The following is a 16127-nucleotide window of genomic DNA, read 5'->3' on the forward strand; positions in this document are numbered from 1 at the left end:
CAACATCAGCAGAGCTAAAAGAAAATGACTGCTGGAGTGCTTTACAGGAGTGCTGAGGAATAGCAGAGGCATGTGTTTAGGTGGCAGTAAGCACTTTTCTTCATGTTTCACCCCAAACTGAAGGCAGACTGAGGCATTTGATGGGTCAGACGACTGGTTCTGCAGAAGACGCCTCTCCTTGGTGCCTTGTACAGAGCTAGAAACTCCAGGCCATTTGCCTGTGAGCTGTGCCCATCCTGAGAAAGAGAACATGAACACAGATGTGTGCAGTAGTCACATCTGGAATGCTTTTGAGTCCCCATGCATGTTCTCTTCTGCTTGTCAGGGCACACGGGAAAGCTTGAGTGGGCAGCTGCCAACTGCTGCCCCTTTGACAACACTCTATGAATTAATTTCTCAGCCAGTCAGATGCCACAGGCACCTTTAAGGTCCAGATAACTGCCTGGCAATGCAGGCCTCAGCAGGGACTCAGCTGAAACAGGTTGTTCTGTGACATTAATGTCCAGATTAGTAAGCCCCTCCTTGAAGTGCTGCTGTGTAGCCCAGCCTACAATGCCTTTAAAGGTGTCAGAAGGGGTACATGGTTACATTTTTCTCTCCCGCTTGTTGCAGCAGCTGCAAAAAGTTTTTACTGGGACATACAGGGTTAGAGCTTGCCCTTTTCTGAGGCTGGAGAACCAGAGCTCTGTTCTTAAGGACAAGTGAAGGGGCATGTTCTATCAACAGAGCCTGGTGTGGTTGGCCTCTGATTTCATCAGGATTTTAAATCTTTCCTTCCAGGTGTGGTTTGTGCTTATTCTTCCCAGTGTGTTACACAGGCATAGGGAGGCAGTCCAGTCCCAGCCCCAGAATGCTGACAATCTGAACAGGCACAGTTGTTAGACAGGGAATAAAGTCCCAAACAGGCATCGGCACCAGAGCTAGGTGCACCATCCAGCCCACCAGTGGTCTCTCCCTCTGCTAATCTGTCACTCATCCTAAGAGAGATTCCCAAGATGTCTTGGGTGTCTGAGTTTCATTCAACTCATGTTCAACAGGGCTTTGTGTGTGGCTGTTCTAAATCTCAGATGCCAGTGCAGCAGCTCAACTGCCAGCATCAAATGAAAGCCTAATTGCTCAGAAGTCCAACACTCAGCAAGCGTGCAAAGTCCATTCTGCCAGGAATAATGTGCACTGGGAGCAGGGAGGGAGCTGGTTCAAGGCTGGTCTGCAGTGGTTTTTTGGTACTACTCAATACTGCAGAGCAGCACTTGTTTGGAGTTGTGTCCTTACTTGTGAATGACTTGCACCCATGTAAATTTTCTGTACCTATGGCTCTTTCCTCCAAATTCTTCTTAGTGTAAGGAACCTCCAGGCGAGAAAGCCCCTGTCGTGTCTCTGCAGGTGTTGTCATATGAGGACGCTTGCCTTTTGTGAGCAGCAGTGCCAGCTCCTCTGCTATAACGTACCCAAATGCAGGCAGCAGTACTGCAGCAGTGTGGCAGGTCACGGTCCTGGCCTGGAAGCTACTGCACTGCTGCAGGTACTGAAATGAGCTCTGCTAGGGGAGAGCAGCAGTACTGCTGAACCACAGGGCTTCGGTTCTGCCAGGAAGCCCCACGCAAGCCACCAGGCTCTCACTGGCATCCTGCATCCCTCTCAGCTTGCTCATCAGGCTGGGCGCTGGGTTAGCTGCAGGAACAGCCTCTCTGACAGCAGTGTGTGAACCTCGGGGTACTGGGACAGAGCCTGCCTTAGTCCTGTGCAGTGGGAGGCTGCACTCAGTGTTGCAAGCCAGGGTGTCCTGATTCCCTGCACTGCTGGGGCTGTATCAGGAGGCTGCCTCGCAGCAGAGCCATCTTTCTGTCATTTTTCCCATCAGCTGTCTGTCACAGTTGCCAATCTAATGATGACCAGCTCAGGTTGACCCCGATTCTGAGGCTTATTAACACCCTCTTGCTGTCAGGCTTGGTGACAGATGGTACATCAGCCCTTGTTTTATTTCATGTAGTGTTCCTGTCGGCCACCCATTACCTCGCCCCAGCTCACATCACAGTTTGCTGGTTTCAGCTCACCTCGGCAGAACAGATTCATCTCCACAGCATCCCTGAGAGCTGGGGAGGGACAGGACAGAGGTTTTCTTCATGCCAGCAGCTGGGGGACTTTTGCAGGATAGCTGAGGCAGTCCCCTGGCAGGTTTCCCTGTAAGGAGCGGTCCAACCCCACTGTGCATCAGTTCAGTCATCCCACTTGAAAGTTGTGCTTAATTCTAGCTGTGTTGGTTTTCTGCTTCCTCAGTGACCTGAACTGGTTCACTGAGCACTGCAGGTGAGCCAGGAAGGCAGAAGGAAACAGATCTGCCTGGCAGCCAGTGGTGACAACACAGCAGGACAGGGAAGTCAGGTCAGTCCATCTGAAGACTCCTCTCCCTAGAGCTGCTGAGTTTGGTGACACATCTTTGCTCTGGGTTTCAGTGTCTTGCACAGCTCCTACCTGCCCAGCTGCCTCATTCCAAGGAGTGGAGTGGAACAAGGGGCTTGCAGGGGAGGCAGGAAAAAGTGTTGGGGCTCTTCCTTCTTACAGCTTGTGCCTACTGTGAGGAGGGCATGGCCCAGCCTGGTGGGGAAGGGAGGTGTCCTTGCTGTCCCAGCTCCTGTGCTTCTCTCTGAGATCCTAGGCCAGGGGCAGGATCATCTAGGTTGTTCTCCTTCACTCTCTCACACTGTTCATCTCCTCTGCTGATTGCAGGGTGCCAAGAAGCTCTGTCCCCAGTGTAACACCATCACATCTCCCGGAGACCTTCGGCGCATCTACTTATGAAGGACCCAGCAGGAGGGCAGGATGCAGCTACTTGGCTCAGCTCATCACACCCAGGGGGAGAAGAACGACAGCAACAGCAACAAAAAAAAAAAGACGTTTTAAAATGTAAAGAGAAAACAAACCAGAGACTCCAGACATGGACTTGAGGATACAGGAGCAGCGGGGAGCCTCGACTCCCAGGTCCCGCATGTTGAGACCTCCTTCAGCATCTGCAGCGGGCAAAACCAAACCCTTTGTTGTGACACCCCCTTTTTTAAAACCAGTATTCCCCACCCACCCATTCCCTGGAGCTGGCTTTGAGTCGTGGATGGCTCATGAGCACTCTTTTGGACACAGGAGACTGGGGAAGGGACCCTTGACATCAAGATGTTAAATAACCTGTAACTTGTGTCCTTTGTTCAGTTGGGGTTTTTTTGTTTTGTTCTTATTTGTTTTGGTTCGTTTTTTGGTTTGGCTCTGTTTTGGTTTTTTGTGGTGTTCTAGTGATAAAAAAGGTTTAAAGAAAAAAAAAAAGAAAAAAAAAAGAGAGAAAACCACACCCAGGCAGAAATGAAGCACATGTAATATAGATTATATATGTTTACAATGTTGTGTATAAATGGGATAGACTCAAACATTACATACTAATAAGTTTCCCTTCTTTTTTCTTTTTTTTTTTTGGGTTGTATTTTTTTTAAAGAAGAAAAAAGAAAATGAGCAGAGAACATTAAACCCATATTTTTCTTGGTTCAGCAAAGTTTTGGCATTAAAGTCATTAGTTTAAAAAAAAAAAAGTATATATATACATATATATAATATAAATGGTTTAATGTTCTGTGGTGTATATTTCCTCATTCAGATATGAAGTTAACAGCTTTTAGTAATGGCTGTAGCATTGCCCATAACTTACAGAACTTATGGGGAGTAGAGGAGGTGGATTTTTGTCATTAGTTGTAGCTAATGGGGCTATTTATAATAGAATCATTATCCCCGGAAAGACACGGCTTTTAGCTCCCTGCTGGGGGGATCTGCCCAGCCCCCTTTGCCTTGCCCAGCTGAGGAAGGGCCAAACCGAGCGGAGCTGGAGGGAGGCAGCCTGCCAGAGTGCTGCCCTCTCCACGGCCAGTAGTGCCTGCCCAAGGGTCTGGCTGATCCCCTCTTGCCTCCTCCAGGGCTGTACGCCTGCCTGGCCCTTCTGTCCTCCCCTGTGGGCAGCGTTTGCTGGCTGAGGATGCCTGAGCTGCTCCCCGTGCATGCTGCTGGTACCCACAGTGAAGCAGGGGGCAAAGGGCGAGATGCCAGGGGATGGGTTGCCTTGCTGGTGGCTTTGCCCAAACTGGCTCAGCCAGTTTCCCCACAGTGCTGGCTGCAGCAGGCCCTAGTGCTGCCCAGATAAGGTGCCCAAGCCCTGCCCTACACCGTCTTACCCCATCTCCCACTCTTTGGAGCCTGTGTTTTGCAAAAAGAGGTTTTGGCACTGGGACAGAGAGCCAAGCCAGCCCTTTCTCATCCCACAGCCACTCCTAGGACTCACCCAATGGCTGCAGTGAGCAGATGCTTCTGGCTGGAGCCAGAGGTTCCCCACAGCCCCAGCTTCTTCCATGCAGTCCCTCATGCTTGTCCCTGTCTCCTGTATCCTCAGCCTTAACCAAAGCTGCCATCTGGCCTGGTTATTGATTTTTCTTTTCTTTTCAGGACCCAAGAACAGACACTGATCCATTTCCCAAGGTGAATATATGCCTCATGTGCTGATATCTCCCAGCCCTGCCCCAAGCAGTCACAGGATGCCATCTCCCAGCCCTGCCCCAGTCACAGGATGCCATTTCCCAGATGCCAGAATAGAGGGAGATGGAGAAGCTCATCTTCCCCATTCCTGTGGGGAGATGAGGGTCATGGCAAGCAGATCCTACCTGGCAGCATGACGTAGCTGGGGCATTTTAAGACAGTCTGGAAAGGGCAGTGGATGAGGGGCTTGGAGGTGGGACCCCAATGCTGCTGGGGCATTTCCAGGGAGTGAAAGACTGAAGAAGCAGGATGGATGCCTTGGGAGGTGACAGTCCCATCACCACTTCTCTGCCCGGAGACTTGGTGCTGTTTTGCAGAGCACAGCTGCTCTCCCCAGCATCTCCTAAGTGATTTCAGAAGGATCCCACTGCACCCAAAAAAAGGCCACCAAACCAGACTGAGTGAGCCATATTTTATAAGCATCTTGGCAAAAGATGCCAGTTCTGAGCGTTTTCCAGTTCTCTAATCTCATAGCAGTGTGGTGGCCCCTGAGACCAGAGAGCCTGCAACCTCTTCTGCTCAGGAGCTCATCCCAGCAGAGCTCCTGGGGCCCAGAGGGAGTTAAAACACCCTGTGAGGGTCCTGCCTCCCAGGTGAGGCTGCAAGCAGGGGAAGGGGCTGTAGCAATGGGTGTCACTGCTGGGTAACCCTCCAGCCAGCAGCACTCAGCCAGGGGAAGAGCAAGCACACAGAACTTGGGTTCAGGTATGTCAAGGAGGAAAAATTGAGGATGGAGGGATTGGCTGGGCTGTGAGTGCCACCGAGCTGGGGCTCAGAGATGGATTTAAAGAGGGTGCAGTGGGTAGGTTTGAGAGACAGCCAGGAAGGGGGAGAGGGCAGGTCACCCCACCCTAGCCCTTCTTTGGAAATAGGTCCCAGGTGGGAGCCAGGCTTTCTGGCAGGTGTTGTGGACCAGCTGTGAGTTCTATGTACCTATGTGTAAAACCATAAAACCATATGTAACTAGTCATTGGTTCTTTGTTTTGGGGGCTATTTTCTGGGTTTTTTTTTTGTTGTTGTTGTTTTAATTGCAAATCCATCCCCTGTTTTCAAGGGTGGGGGGCTGCAGAGGGAAGGCTGGGGAGAGAGAGGCATCCTGGTTTGTAACAGGTATCTGCCACTTCCCCTCTACTGTAATGAGTTTAAATGATTTAAAAATAAGAAAAGAAAAAAAAAAAAAAAGAAAAAGAAAAAAAATTGAACTATTGGAGTTACTTGGAGTTACCTAACTTTGCCCAAAGAATCCCAGTTGCACAAAGCGATATTCCGGTGTGTCGATGATTGTGTGTCGGTGTATATTATACAAAGAGGTACTTGTCACTCCCGTTTGTAAACTACATTTGACATTAATTAAACAATATAAATCTTCTCGGGCGCTTCCTGCCTTTCTGTGTTCCCCTTTGCAGGCGAGAGAGGCAGTGGAGAAGACACTTCCCTACACAGGCCGCAGCCCCTGGATGTGGGTCATGTCCCAAAGGGGAGCCCTGGTCCTGTTTGGGGTGCAAGGACAGATGCAGGCGCAGATGCAGAGAGATGCTGGGGTGAGACCCCTGCTAGCCCCCATAGGAGGTCTGGCAGGCGTCCACCCTCCTGCAGTGAGGCATCTCTGCTTCACTACAAATGGGGTCCCCCAACTGTAGAGCTAGGAGGGCAGGGCAAAGGGCACGCCTCACGGGACAGCCCCGTAATGAAGTCTCATCGGCTGCATTAGTTGGGGGCAGGAGGCGCCCAGCCCCAACAGATCTATAGGTCCTGCATTAGGGGCCAGCAGTGCGGTGTAGGGTTACCCCTGACAACAGGGACTGCCGGGGAGGGGAGCGTAGAGGTTGGGTTCTCCCGCCCCGCCCTGGGGCTGGCGCCGACGCTTTTGGTTTACAAACATTTTGCAGGCGGGTCGGTAGGGTATTTTCAAACCTCCCCCATAGCTGTGTCCTCTGCGGATGGGGTGCTGGGGTGGCGGCAGTGGGGACGGCAGGGACCTCTTTCCATCTGTGGTGACGAGGATGGGCAAAAGGGATGAGGAAAAGGGGCAGATTTGGCCACAAAAGGGGCGGATTTGGCCACTTCTCCGCCTGGCTGGGAGCAGCAGAGTATCTCAGCCGCTCCCCGGTCCGCTTTCAGCCCAGAGGAGACCTGAGGCCAGGGCGAGGGGCAGGAACCCTCTCTCCCTCCCTCACTCCCTCCCCTGCCACCCACCCCGCAGCAGGCTGCTAATATTTTATTTAAAATATCTTTAGGAAGCGGAGGGCCGTGATGTATCGGATGTATTGAGAAAATGCTAATGTGTAATAGCGTGTGTCAGGGGCCTCGTTCATCACCCCCTGCCGCCTTCTGGGGGATCCATATCTAATTAACAGTAATGAATGAGGGAGCCCACCTAATGACAGCCCGCCAGTTTGTTATGGAAATTAGGCAATCCCATTAGGCAAAACACTTAATTAAACAAACTGCTCGGAGTGGAGGCCGGAGCAGGATGGGCACAGGCCCTTTGGGGGACTGGGAGCCCTGGTACCCAGCCCCCCGCACGTCAGGTGTGGGGCACAAAGGCTGTTGCAGCCCCACAGAACAGGGTGCTCTTGATCAAGCCTAGCACGAGGAGGCTGGGGGAGCAGTGAGGAACCCACGAGGGGACTCCTGGACTGGGGAAGGGGGGGAAAGAAGCAGCAGGGTGGGTCTCATCCCCTTCTTATCTCTGCAGCATGTCGATGGGCACAGAGGCAGCAAAGGCCAAACACAGATTTCCAATCAAACCTGTGTACTTGGCTCCTGCTCTATCGACACTGAAGCAAGAAGGGCTCAAGGTTAATTCCTTATCAATACCCTATTGTCAGCTCATTCATCACCCAGCGAGGGCAGGGGCTGCCCAAGCTCACCCTGCCCCAGCTCTCCCCATAGGTTTGAGAGGGTAACCAAAGGATGCCACCCACACATCTGTGCACCCTAGCCTTGCTCAGGCAGCCCAAGGGTGCTAGAATGGGCTTGCATATACGTGAGAATGTGGAGACAAGGTGATAGGGGCTCAAGTTCAAAGGGAATGCATGAGGGATGCCAGGCAGGCAGAACAAGCAGCTGCCTGGTGAGCCCATGCCTCCTTTGCCCATGACCCGGGTTGGATGCAGGAGCTGTGAAAAGAGTGTACTGCGGGGTGTGTTGGGGGGTTCAGATAGTGTCTGTGTACCCCATTTATATTGTCATATTTGCTAACTGCCTCCCAGGCCTTCAGTCCTGTGTGCTGGCTGTCCTGTCAGCCTTTCCAGAAAGCAGCATTAAGCTCAGCTCCCTCTCCAGGGCTGTGGCTACAAGGAATCCAAGGGAGCTTCACAGTCACAATTTGTGGGATTTCCCAGAGCTGGAGCATGGTCTGTTTAACACCAATATTGCATAGATTTACTTTAAAAATAGATAGCCCTATCTAGGCAGAGAGGAAAATGGTGCAACCTGGTTTGCAGACACAGGAAGGGCAATAAAGCTATTGCTGGCATTAGACTTTCAGTTTTAATGTTCACTTAAAGCTGAGAAACAACTCTAGCATGACTTGCAGGACAGGCAGCTGTAGGGCAGGATGCTGTTATGTATTGACTCACAAACTCTACTGTTCATCATTGAAGCTTGTTCTTTTTGGTCTTTTTCCTTGCCTTGAGAGGGTGCTTTTTGCAGGAGATGCTCACAAAGCAGGGCTGAACTATACCGTTGAGGACTTCTCCATAATCTGCTCTGCTTGCCTCCTAAACTAGGAATTTCTCCACGCAGGAAAGAGGGACCCTGCTGCCACCTCGTGGAACGCTGCTCCCTCCCAGTCCCAAGCATCCCACGGTCAGGAAGGTTGTTTCAGCTGCCTGCTGACAGCTCTCTCCTCCATCACCACCACGGTGTGATGGAGACTAGCCTCACACCTCCCCCTTCTCTTCTTTCCGGGAAGCAGCACCTAGAGCTGGGTTGCTTGGTTCCATCTCAAGCCGTCCACACTTTTCCATCGGTGGCAGAGCTCTGCCCATGACTTCCCAAGAGGTACAAAGACAGGGCCTCAGCCCATACAGGATTTACTTCCCCAGCACACCAAAGGCACCAGCAGACTTACTTTAAAACACCTTTATTAGGTGTGGACACGTGACAGTCTTTGCCCATGGGCTTGGTTTCAATTACTCATGCTGCAAGGTGCTCCCCCCACTCCAAAAATGGGCTGGACCATGCCCCTGCTCTGCCCAGCTCCCTGCTACAGCCTCTTCCAGCACCATGGGGCACCCTGGCTGCACACAGCTACCCTCCAGCCCAGTCACACCACCACTCTGGCCACTAACTAAGCAGCTTCTCCTTTTCTTGTAATATCATCCTTCCTGTAATATCATCACTGCAGCCAGCTCCCTCACAGGAAACACTCAGAAATGGCTTTTGTTGATGAGGAAAGGTTAATTTGCACTCTTGCAAAATGAACCTAGATGGGAAATGCACAATGGCCAACAGCTGACCCCTGGGCATCCTCCTCTCCCACCACTGCTGGTGTGTCACCCATGCTGCTCCGCTGTCTGCATACAATGGCTGGAGAACCCAAGCTCTGAGCTCCTCAGGCAGAGATTGCAGTTGCAACATCCCACTCCCCCACACACTGGGGAACACTGCCCAGGAACACTGCATTTCTCCTCCCAAAGAGTGGATATGCAACATCCTGCCCCTATCTCATATCAGTGCAACGGTCAAGATATCCCAGCCTTTGGCTTTTAGTGACCAGGGTGAAGCTCTTTAGGACACAGACTGCACCAAACTGTGTCCAGTTTAGGAAAGATTGAGAGTTTGAGGCTATTGCTTTTTAAAAAAATCTGGTAATGCCTTCAGGCTCCAAGTTATTAACCTTCTGTTTCAAATCACAAACAACAGAAATAGAGGGCAGAAGTGGGGTGAGCACACATGCTGTACAGGAAAGAAGAGGGCAGTATATCACACAATGCATTTAACATACTGCTCATAATTGTAATTAAAACTTGCTGCAACACAGTAAACAAAACCCACGCAGAAGACTGGTGCTGATGATTTCCTCCATAAACCAGTGGCTTACTCAGGATCCCCTTTGCTCTTAGAGATGTGCATATACAAATTGGCCCTGAATTTCAAGTCAGTTTTGCAGCAGTGGAAATGCCTGTGAGCAGGTTTCTGCTTGTGTAGCACAGGGCAGCTCTGACTGAGCTCTCCAGCAGGCAGCAATCACTCCCTGCCCAGTGCCCTGGAAAGTGAGAAAGTGGAGCACAGCTGGACTGAGCTGGGGGAGCAGTGATCCTTGGTGTGCAGGTGAAAGTGGATAGAAGGCAGAGCTGACATGCACAAGGCTCTTCTCAGAAGGATCTTCACTGTCCCATCGCACAGGGACAGAGGGTTTAGCTCCTGCTCCTGCCAACCACACACCACAACAGCCAAATTCCTTCAACAGAAGTTCAATGCCCATGGCAATAAACAGGAACAGCAGATTCCCAGCAGCAGCACAACTGTATTAATCCAGAGGTGTATATTATGGAGGGTTTAACTGTTCTGTAAATACTGAATCCACAGAAACCAGCATGAGGGCAAGTGCTAGTTAAGTAACTTTTATCACCTCCGCTCCCTGAGAGTTTTCACAGTGCTACAAACAGGCTGGACACTCAGGAGACCCATCTCAGCTCTTCAGGTAGGCTCCAAACAGGTCACAGCCCAGGAGTCACTGCACTGACACCACAAACCAGGGCCTTACTTTAAAAAGCTGGGAGATCTATGATGGGCTTTCTGGGAATAGGGGACTATGCCTGGATTTTACAGGCCCAAACCCTAGTAATAAGAATTTCCTCATGAAAATCATCAGGCTGAAGGTTGTCTTATCTCTGAGTAGCCTTCACAGGTCATCTTCACAACAGAAGCTGAAACTAGGATCACATCTACAGAAGACTGGACCCCAAGCAAGGCACCTCCTGTGCCTGCAGCCAGCTTTTGCTTTAAAATAATTGAAGACAAACCAGGTAATCAGCTCTTTTTAATTCTCACCTATCCTACATACCCCAGTTCACACTTCAAAACCATGACCAACATGGGATTATTCCTTGATTTAAATAAGCACTGCAACACTGGCCTGCTAAAAACAGTTGTGCTGGCCACTGACCACACCTCACCCCACGCTTTTGCATCTGTGAGGTGTTAGGTTCTTGTTTTAAACTTCCAAATTACTTTAGTGCTGCCCAAGAGACCTCCTTCTCTGTGCTTCAATTCAGAACAGCAAGTGCTTTGTAATTGTGGGTGACAGCGTGCCAAACAGCTGTAAAAAATACTCATGCTGTTCATGCTCTTACCTCTTGAGGGCAGCCCCTTGTTCAGACAGGGCCATGTCACAGCACTCCAGAGCCTGGTCCTGGCAATCTCTGGGAATTTAAAGTTGGCTAACCCTGTGCATCACATTATTAGCTTGCAACGCTGTGACATGACTAATACATATTAGCAGGCTCTCCTCTGTCTTTATCCCTGCATCTCTGCCAAATAAACAACAAAACCCAAACGTGACTGAAGTGCAGTGCAATGAGCTAACTTTTCATTAGGTGAAAGCAATTAATTTCTGCTATTACTAGTGCTTGCTGCATGGACAGCAAAGACTGATCATCTGAGGAGAGCATTATGTGGGAAAAGTTGAATTTCATGCTCATTTGTAGGCTGGAGAAGATATAAGAAATACCCAGCATATATTACAGCTCCAAAGACACAGCTTCCTTTTTCTCTACAGTTCCACCTTTCTGTTTCTGAGGTCTTTGGGGTTAAAGCTGTGCCAGTTTCCCTCAATTTCCAGATGTACAATACAGGCTTCTCAAAGACACACAAAAGAGCAGTTCTCCAAGAAAGCAAAACACACAGAAGACTCGAAGGAAGAGAAACAAAACACAGGACACATTCAAAAATATTAACTTAAACCTTTTGGTTGAAGAATACAAAAGTTATTGCAAACATTTGAGGCCTCACCATGTATCAGAGCTTTGACTGCTCTGCCTCAGCTGTTTAATAAAACCAGAGGACAGTGTGGTCATAGTGCCCTGCACACATCATTTCCAGGCCTTACACTTGCTTTCTGGGCCTGATCCCAGCAAGGAGTACAACCAGGGGTGGATGCTCCAAAATAAAAATCCTGCAGAGCTGATTCTGTTTGCTCACTGCAAGATAAAAGAAACAGCAGAGACAAAAGAAACAATAAAGAAATGAAACAGCTGTATTGTAAAGTCCTTACAAGGCAACAGAACATGCACATTGGACATCAAAGACAAGGAGACAACATGGAAAGCAGAGAACAATAGGAGGCAGGAAGAAACAAACAACACTCTGAAAATTTTGATCTGTAACACATCAACTACAACTACGCTAGGATTTCACCTTTAGTACTTTAAATTAATCCTTAACTACTTTCTGCTATGATGTGGCTGGCCCAAAGGCCAGCCTGGAGGCTTTTAGGTGGTGAGGGGGGAAAAAACACAAAACCAAAAAAAAACAACAGCTAAGAAGTCTACTTTCCTCCCTTCAAAGCCACAAAGGGGTGACATTTCCCAGCTGAGCTGAGCAGAGCAGAGGCAAACACTGGAGGTCATTATGCCACTAACGAGGTGAGGCCCTGACACAGTCAGCCAGGAAAGTCACACAGAGGTTGCTGTAATAGGTGGGATATGCCCGCACATGGCTGACGTGAGCCGAATCCGAGAAGTCTACAGCTTTCACAGAGACACCAAGCTGCTGCCTGGCATCAGCCATATGCTTAACTTCGCCGGCCTTGATGATGGCATCAGCTTGGGAATAGAGGTAAAGCTCAGGCCAGCAGGAGGGAGCTTTCAGCAGGGCATCATAATGGCTCTGGTGGATGAAGCGGGTCAGTGGGTACAGCAGGATCCGCAGCACAACAGCCGTAGTAGCGAAAGCAAATAAGAGGAAATACTTGAGCAGCACATTCTTGGATACCAAGACAGCTGCCAAGGCACGAAGCGCTCCTCTCAAGTTTCTTCTGCCAGGTGCACTATCAAAAATAATGCCTGCTACTTTGAGGTTGTTAAATGGCTTGTGAGTGTGGAGCGCCTCGACAACGTAACGGTACAGCATGGCACCACCATTGCTAAAAACGTGGAAGAGAACCGGTCTGTTTTCAACACTGTAGTCAAAGAGCAGCTCCAGGAGTTGCCTGGCAGGAGTCTGGAGGGATCTTATGCCAAAGGTCTCAGAGAAGAATATCATCCTCCATGGAGCTGTGTAGCGGATGACAGTGCACCCCTAAGAAAGAGAGAGAGACCCACACACACGTTTAGACTGTGCAGTAAATTACAAGGAGTAGGCAAGCATCAGTACAAAGAACATGAAGGTCTGGGACAGCTTTCCAACAGAAACCAACAGAAGAAAGTCTTTAGTGTCAGTAGCAAGGCACCAATGTGAATAGGATATGAATCTTAACAGCACATGGTATTAGGAAAGGGTTTCTGCAGCAGCAGAGGTCTGGATTTGACAATGTTTGAGATCCTCTTAAATCCTGTGCTAACTGGCACAACCCCTGGGGACACTGTCTCCCAAGCTATGGTGTTAGTCTTCAAGCAGGAAGACAAAATCATCTCTCCAATTCACAAACCTTCAGTATAAGTCATTTTAGTAAGAAGGGCCTGCTTTGGTACATATCTGGTTCATGACATTGAAATAAACATAAGAATAAGGAGGAACTTCTTCCTGTCCCTGCAGCTGTCTCCAAGACTGACATGATTTTCACAAGCCTTTCTGAAGTGTTCCAGCTGTGAGCACTGAGTTCAAAAGATTCAGAACACAGTTCTTTGGTTTCAGCCTTTACAGTTAAGGCCTTACACTTAAATGTAGATTGGGAAACAGGATTTTGAAGAAGTTCCTAAATAGAGCAGATGGAATTACATTTACAATGCTTTGCATCTTTTCTATCACCTAAACATTACACACTGACAAACACAAGGCAAAGGCACCAGGACAGCCCTCCTGCCCAGAGCTCCCTAAACACTGAACAAGGAAGTAGAGGATGTTGCAGCCACTACCTCATTAGGGATCTAAGAAAACCTTTCCCATTCCTATAATCTTCCTGGTAGAAAAATACTTTCTAAGAAGTTGGCATGTTGCCACATTACATGCTCCTCATCTACTGAGCTACATCTCTTAATCACAACAGTCAATTAACAACTGATTCTTTGCTACAACAAGCCAATTCATGACTCTTGCACTGGATTACACATTAACAATGAACGTCTTAATGTACAAACTTTGCACCCATAGCTGACACAGATTGGGATAAATACAAGGTCCTTTTAAACTGCCCACCCCCCCAAAAAAAAAACAACTCTAATGTTTCACTGGGTCCCCATACAATAAGTTGGGGTCATTCCAGGAAAATACAGTATTAGGAAGGAATATATCATAACTCAGGGAACTAACAATCACCCAGATCTCTCTAGTTCAAACACTGAGCAAGTACAACTGTCACAAGATTCCTGTTTCACAGACAAGATACAATTATTTTAAAATCACAACATTTAGATGAATCACCTTCACAGGAAGGAGAAGCCAAAGGAACGACAGACACTGATATGCTCTGCCAGTCCTCAGTTCAGCCTTGCCAAGTTTGTGCTGGAGCCTGTCAGCAAGTAGTAAACACATAATCTTTCCTCACATGTTTACCTGTTTGGAAGGCTAACAGGTTCATGTCATTTCTGAACAACCTTGCAATTTTAAAAGCTTTAAAACACTCCAGTGATTCGCAAAACAACAAAAAGTTTACTCAAGGAAGCATTTTTGTTTTGGCTACCACAAAGGTGACATCAGCAACTGTTAGGTAACCCTGCCTGAGCTCCAAAAGACAAAGAGCTTTCAATGACAAGAAAACTCACCACTCACTCACAATGACTCTTCAGACTGAGAGAGGCTTTAGAACTATTTTACCAACATGTACAAAAGAAGTATTTTCTCAGAGAGCTGCATGACAGTGTCAGGAAAATACAAATAATCTACTCACCTTCTGACTGTAGATTGTGCTGTATTTGGCCAAGTGTTTGTCCTGGCAGCCTGCCCAGCCTAGAAGGATCACCACAGGCTGACCATCTGCAGGCCCTCTCTCTGAAACAAACCAAAATACTTAAAATAATTGCTCTCCAGTCTACCTGAATCAGAATTTATGGCAACTTGCCAGGTTAATACAGTTTAAAGGAAATGGTGAAGCTGGTATTAGCTTAATGTCTCAGTCAGTTATGAACACTGCCTCATCCCAGTTTCAGTATGCAGGTGTGCTCAAAAGGACAGTACAGTTTTAACCTCTTCTGCTTCCCAAAGTTCTCCACTGACACAAAGTACAACAATCATTATGGGGGACAGAGACACCCTCCTCACACCTCCCAGGACCTGGGTGGGGTATCAGAGATTGCTGACAACTTCCAGCAGGGAAAGGGAACCATCCTGCCCTGCCCTCCAGCAACGACCTGACACAAGTGTCTTCGTGGCTCTCTCCTCCCGGGACTCCAAGGCCAGGCCATTCCTCTCCACTCTCAGGAGCCCCCCAGGTCCAGTTCCCCCCTCTCCACCCTCAGGAGCCCCCCAGGTCCAGTTCCCCCCTCTCCATCCCCAGGAGCTCCCCTGGTCCAGTTCCCCCCTCTCCATCCCCAGGAGCCCCCCAGGTCCAGTTCCCCCCTCTCCATCCCCAGGAGCCTCCCAGGTCCAGTTCCCCCCTCTCCACTCTCAGGAGCCCCCCAGGTCCAGTTTCCCCCTCACTCTCGAGCCCCTGTCATCCCCTCTCCCCAGGAGCCCCCCTGGTCCAGTTCCCCCTCTCCATCCCAGGAGCTCCCAGGTCCAGTTCCCCCTCTCCACTCTCAGGAGCCCCTGGTCCAGTCCCCCTCTCCACCTCAGGAGCCCCCCTGGTCCAGTTCCCCCCTCTCCATCCCCAGGAGCTCCCCTGGTCCAGTTCCCCCTCCACTCTCAGGAGCTCCCTGGTCCAGTTCCCCCCTCTCCACCCTCAGGAGCCCCCTGGTCCAGTTCCCCCTCTCCATCCCAGGAGCTCCCCTGGTCCAGTTCCCCCCTCTCCACTCTCAGGAGCTCCCTTGGTCCAGTTCCCCCCTCTCCACCCTCAGGAGTCCCCCAGGTCCAGTTCCCCCCTCTCCACTCTCAGGAGCCCCCCTGGTCCAGTTCCCCCCTCTCTATCCCCAGGAACTCTCCTGGTCCAGCTCGTCCCCATCCACCCTCAGGGATCTCCCAGGCCCGGTCCCCCTTCTTCCACCCTTAGGGCTCCCCTGAACCGCTCGTCCCCGCACCGCGAGCCTCCCCCGGCGACAACTCCACCACCGCCTCCAGCCTGCGCGCCCCCATCGCAGATCCCTGCCTCCCCACACTCCACCGCCGCTTCCGTCCTCCCCACCGGAAGCTCCGCCCCCTTTTCCAGCCTGCAGCCAATGAGAAGGGAAAGTGCCGGGTCTACCTCATCCTGCGTCCCCGCCCCTCTCCACCTCCCACTTCCTTAGCAACGCGCCCTTAGCAGCTTGCCTGGGCCGGGCGCCCCGCCCTCTGGTGGCGAAAACGGGCCCACCCATTAGGCA

General features: G+C 50.1%; 2 protein-coding genes across 5 annotated transcripts in view; one reads left to right on the forward strand and one right to left on the reverse strand.

Annotated features, from left to right (window-relative positions):
- The window catches only part of RNF220 (ring finger protein 220), a 221510-nt gene extending 218419 nt beyond the window's left edge, over positions 1 to 3091 (forward strand). For all 4 annotated transcript variants that reach the window (XM_054384174.1, XM_054384175.1, XM_054384176.1 and 1 more), the window contains one exon: positions 2728 to 3091. In XM_054384174.1, coding sequence (XP_054240149.1) covers positions 2728 to 2799 — 72 coding nt within the window. In that variant the 3' untranslated portion in view covers positions 2800 to 3091. The remainder of the gene's footprint in view (positions 1 to 2727) is intronic.
- A 9059-nt stretch (positions 3092 to 12150) lies between these two features.
- On the reverse strand, positions 12151 to 15900 carry TMEM53 (transmembrane protein 53). Its single transcript, XM_054384456.1, has 3 exons — positions 15834 to 15900; positions 14561 to 14661; positions 12151 to 12813 (listed from the first exon to the last, which is right to left on the reverse strand). Exons 1-3 carry the CDS (start codon positions 15898 to 15900, stop codon positions 12151 to 12153), a joined length of 831 nt encoding a protein of 276 aa, XP_054240431.1.
- Positions 15901 to 16127: the final 227 nt, after the last annotated feature.

The sequence above is a fragment of the Indicator indicator genome, chromosome 10, assembly GCF_027791375.1.
Source record: "Indicator indicator isolate 239-I01 chromosome 10, UM_Iind_1.1, whole genome shotgun sequence".
NCBI classification, from domain to species: Eukaryota; Metazoa; Chordata; class Aves; order Piciformes; family Indicatoridae; genus Indicator; species Indicator indicator.

Excerpts from the sequence above, each read along its gene's own strand:
- TMEM53 (XM_054384456.1), bottom strand. The coding sequence starts at position 15,900 with ATGGGGGCGCGCAGGCTGGAGGCGGTGGTGGAGTTGTCGCCGGGGGAG. Across the intron at positions 14,662-15,833 it reads GGCTCGCGGTGCGGGGACGA|AGAGAGGGCCTGCAGATGGT; the intron begins GCGGTTCAGGGG and ends GGTTTGTTTCAG. Across the intron at positions 12,814-14,560 it reads GCACAATCTACAGTCAGAAG|GGGTGCACTGTCATCCGCTA; the intron begins GTGAGTAGATTA and ends TCTCTTTCTTAG.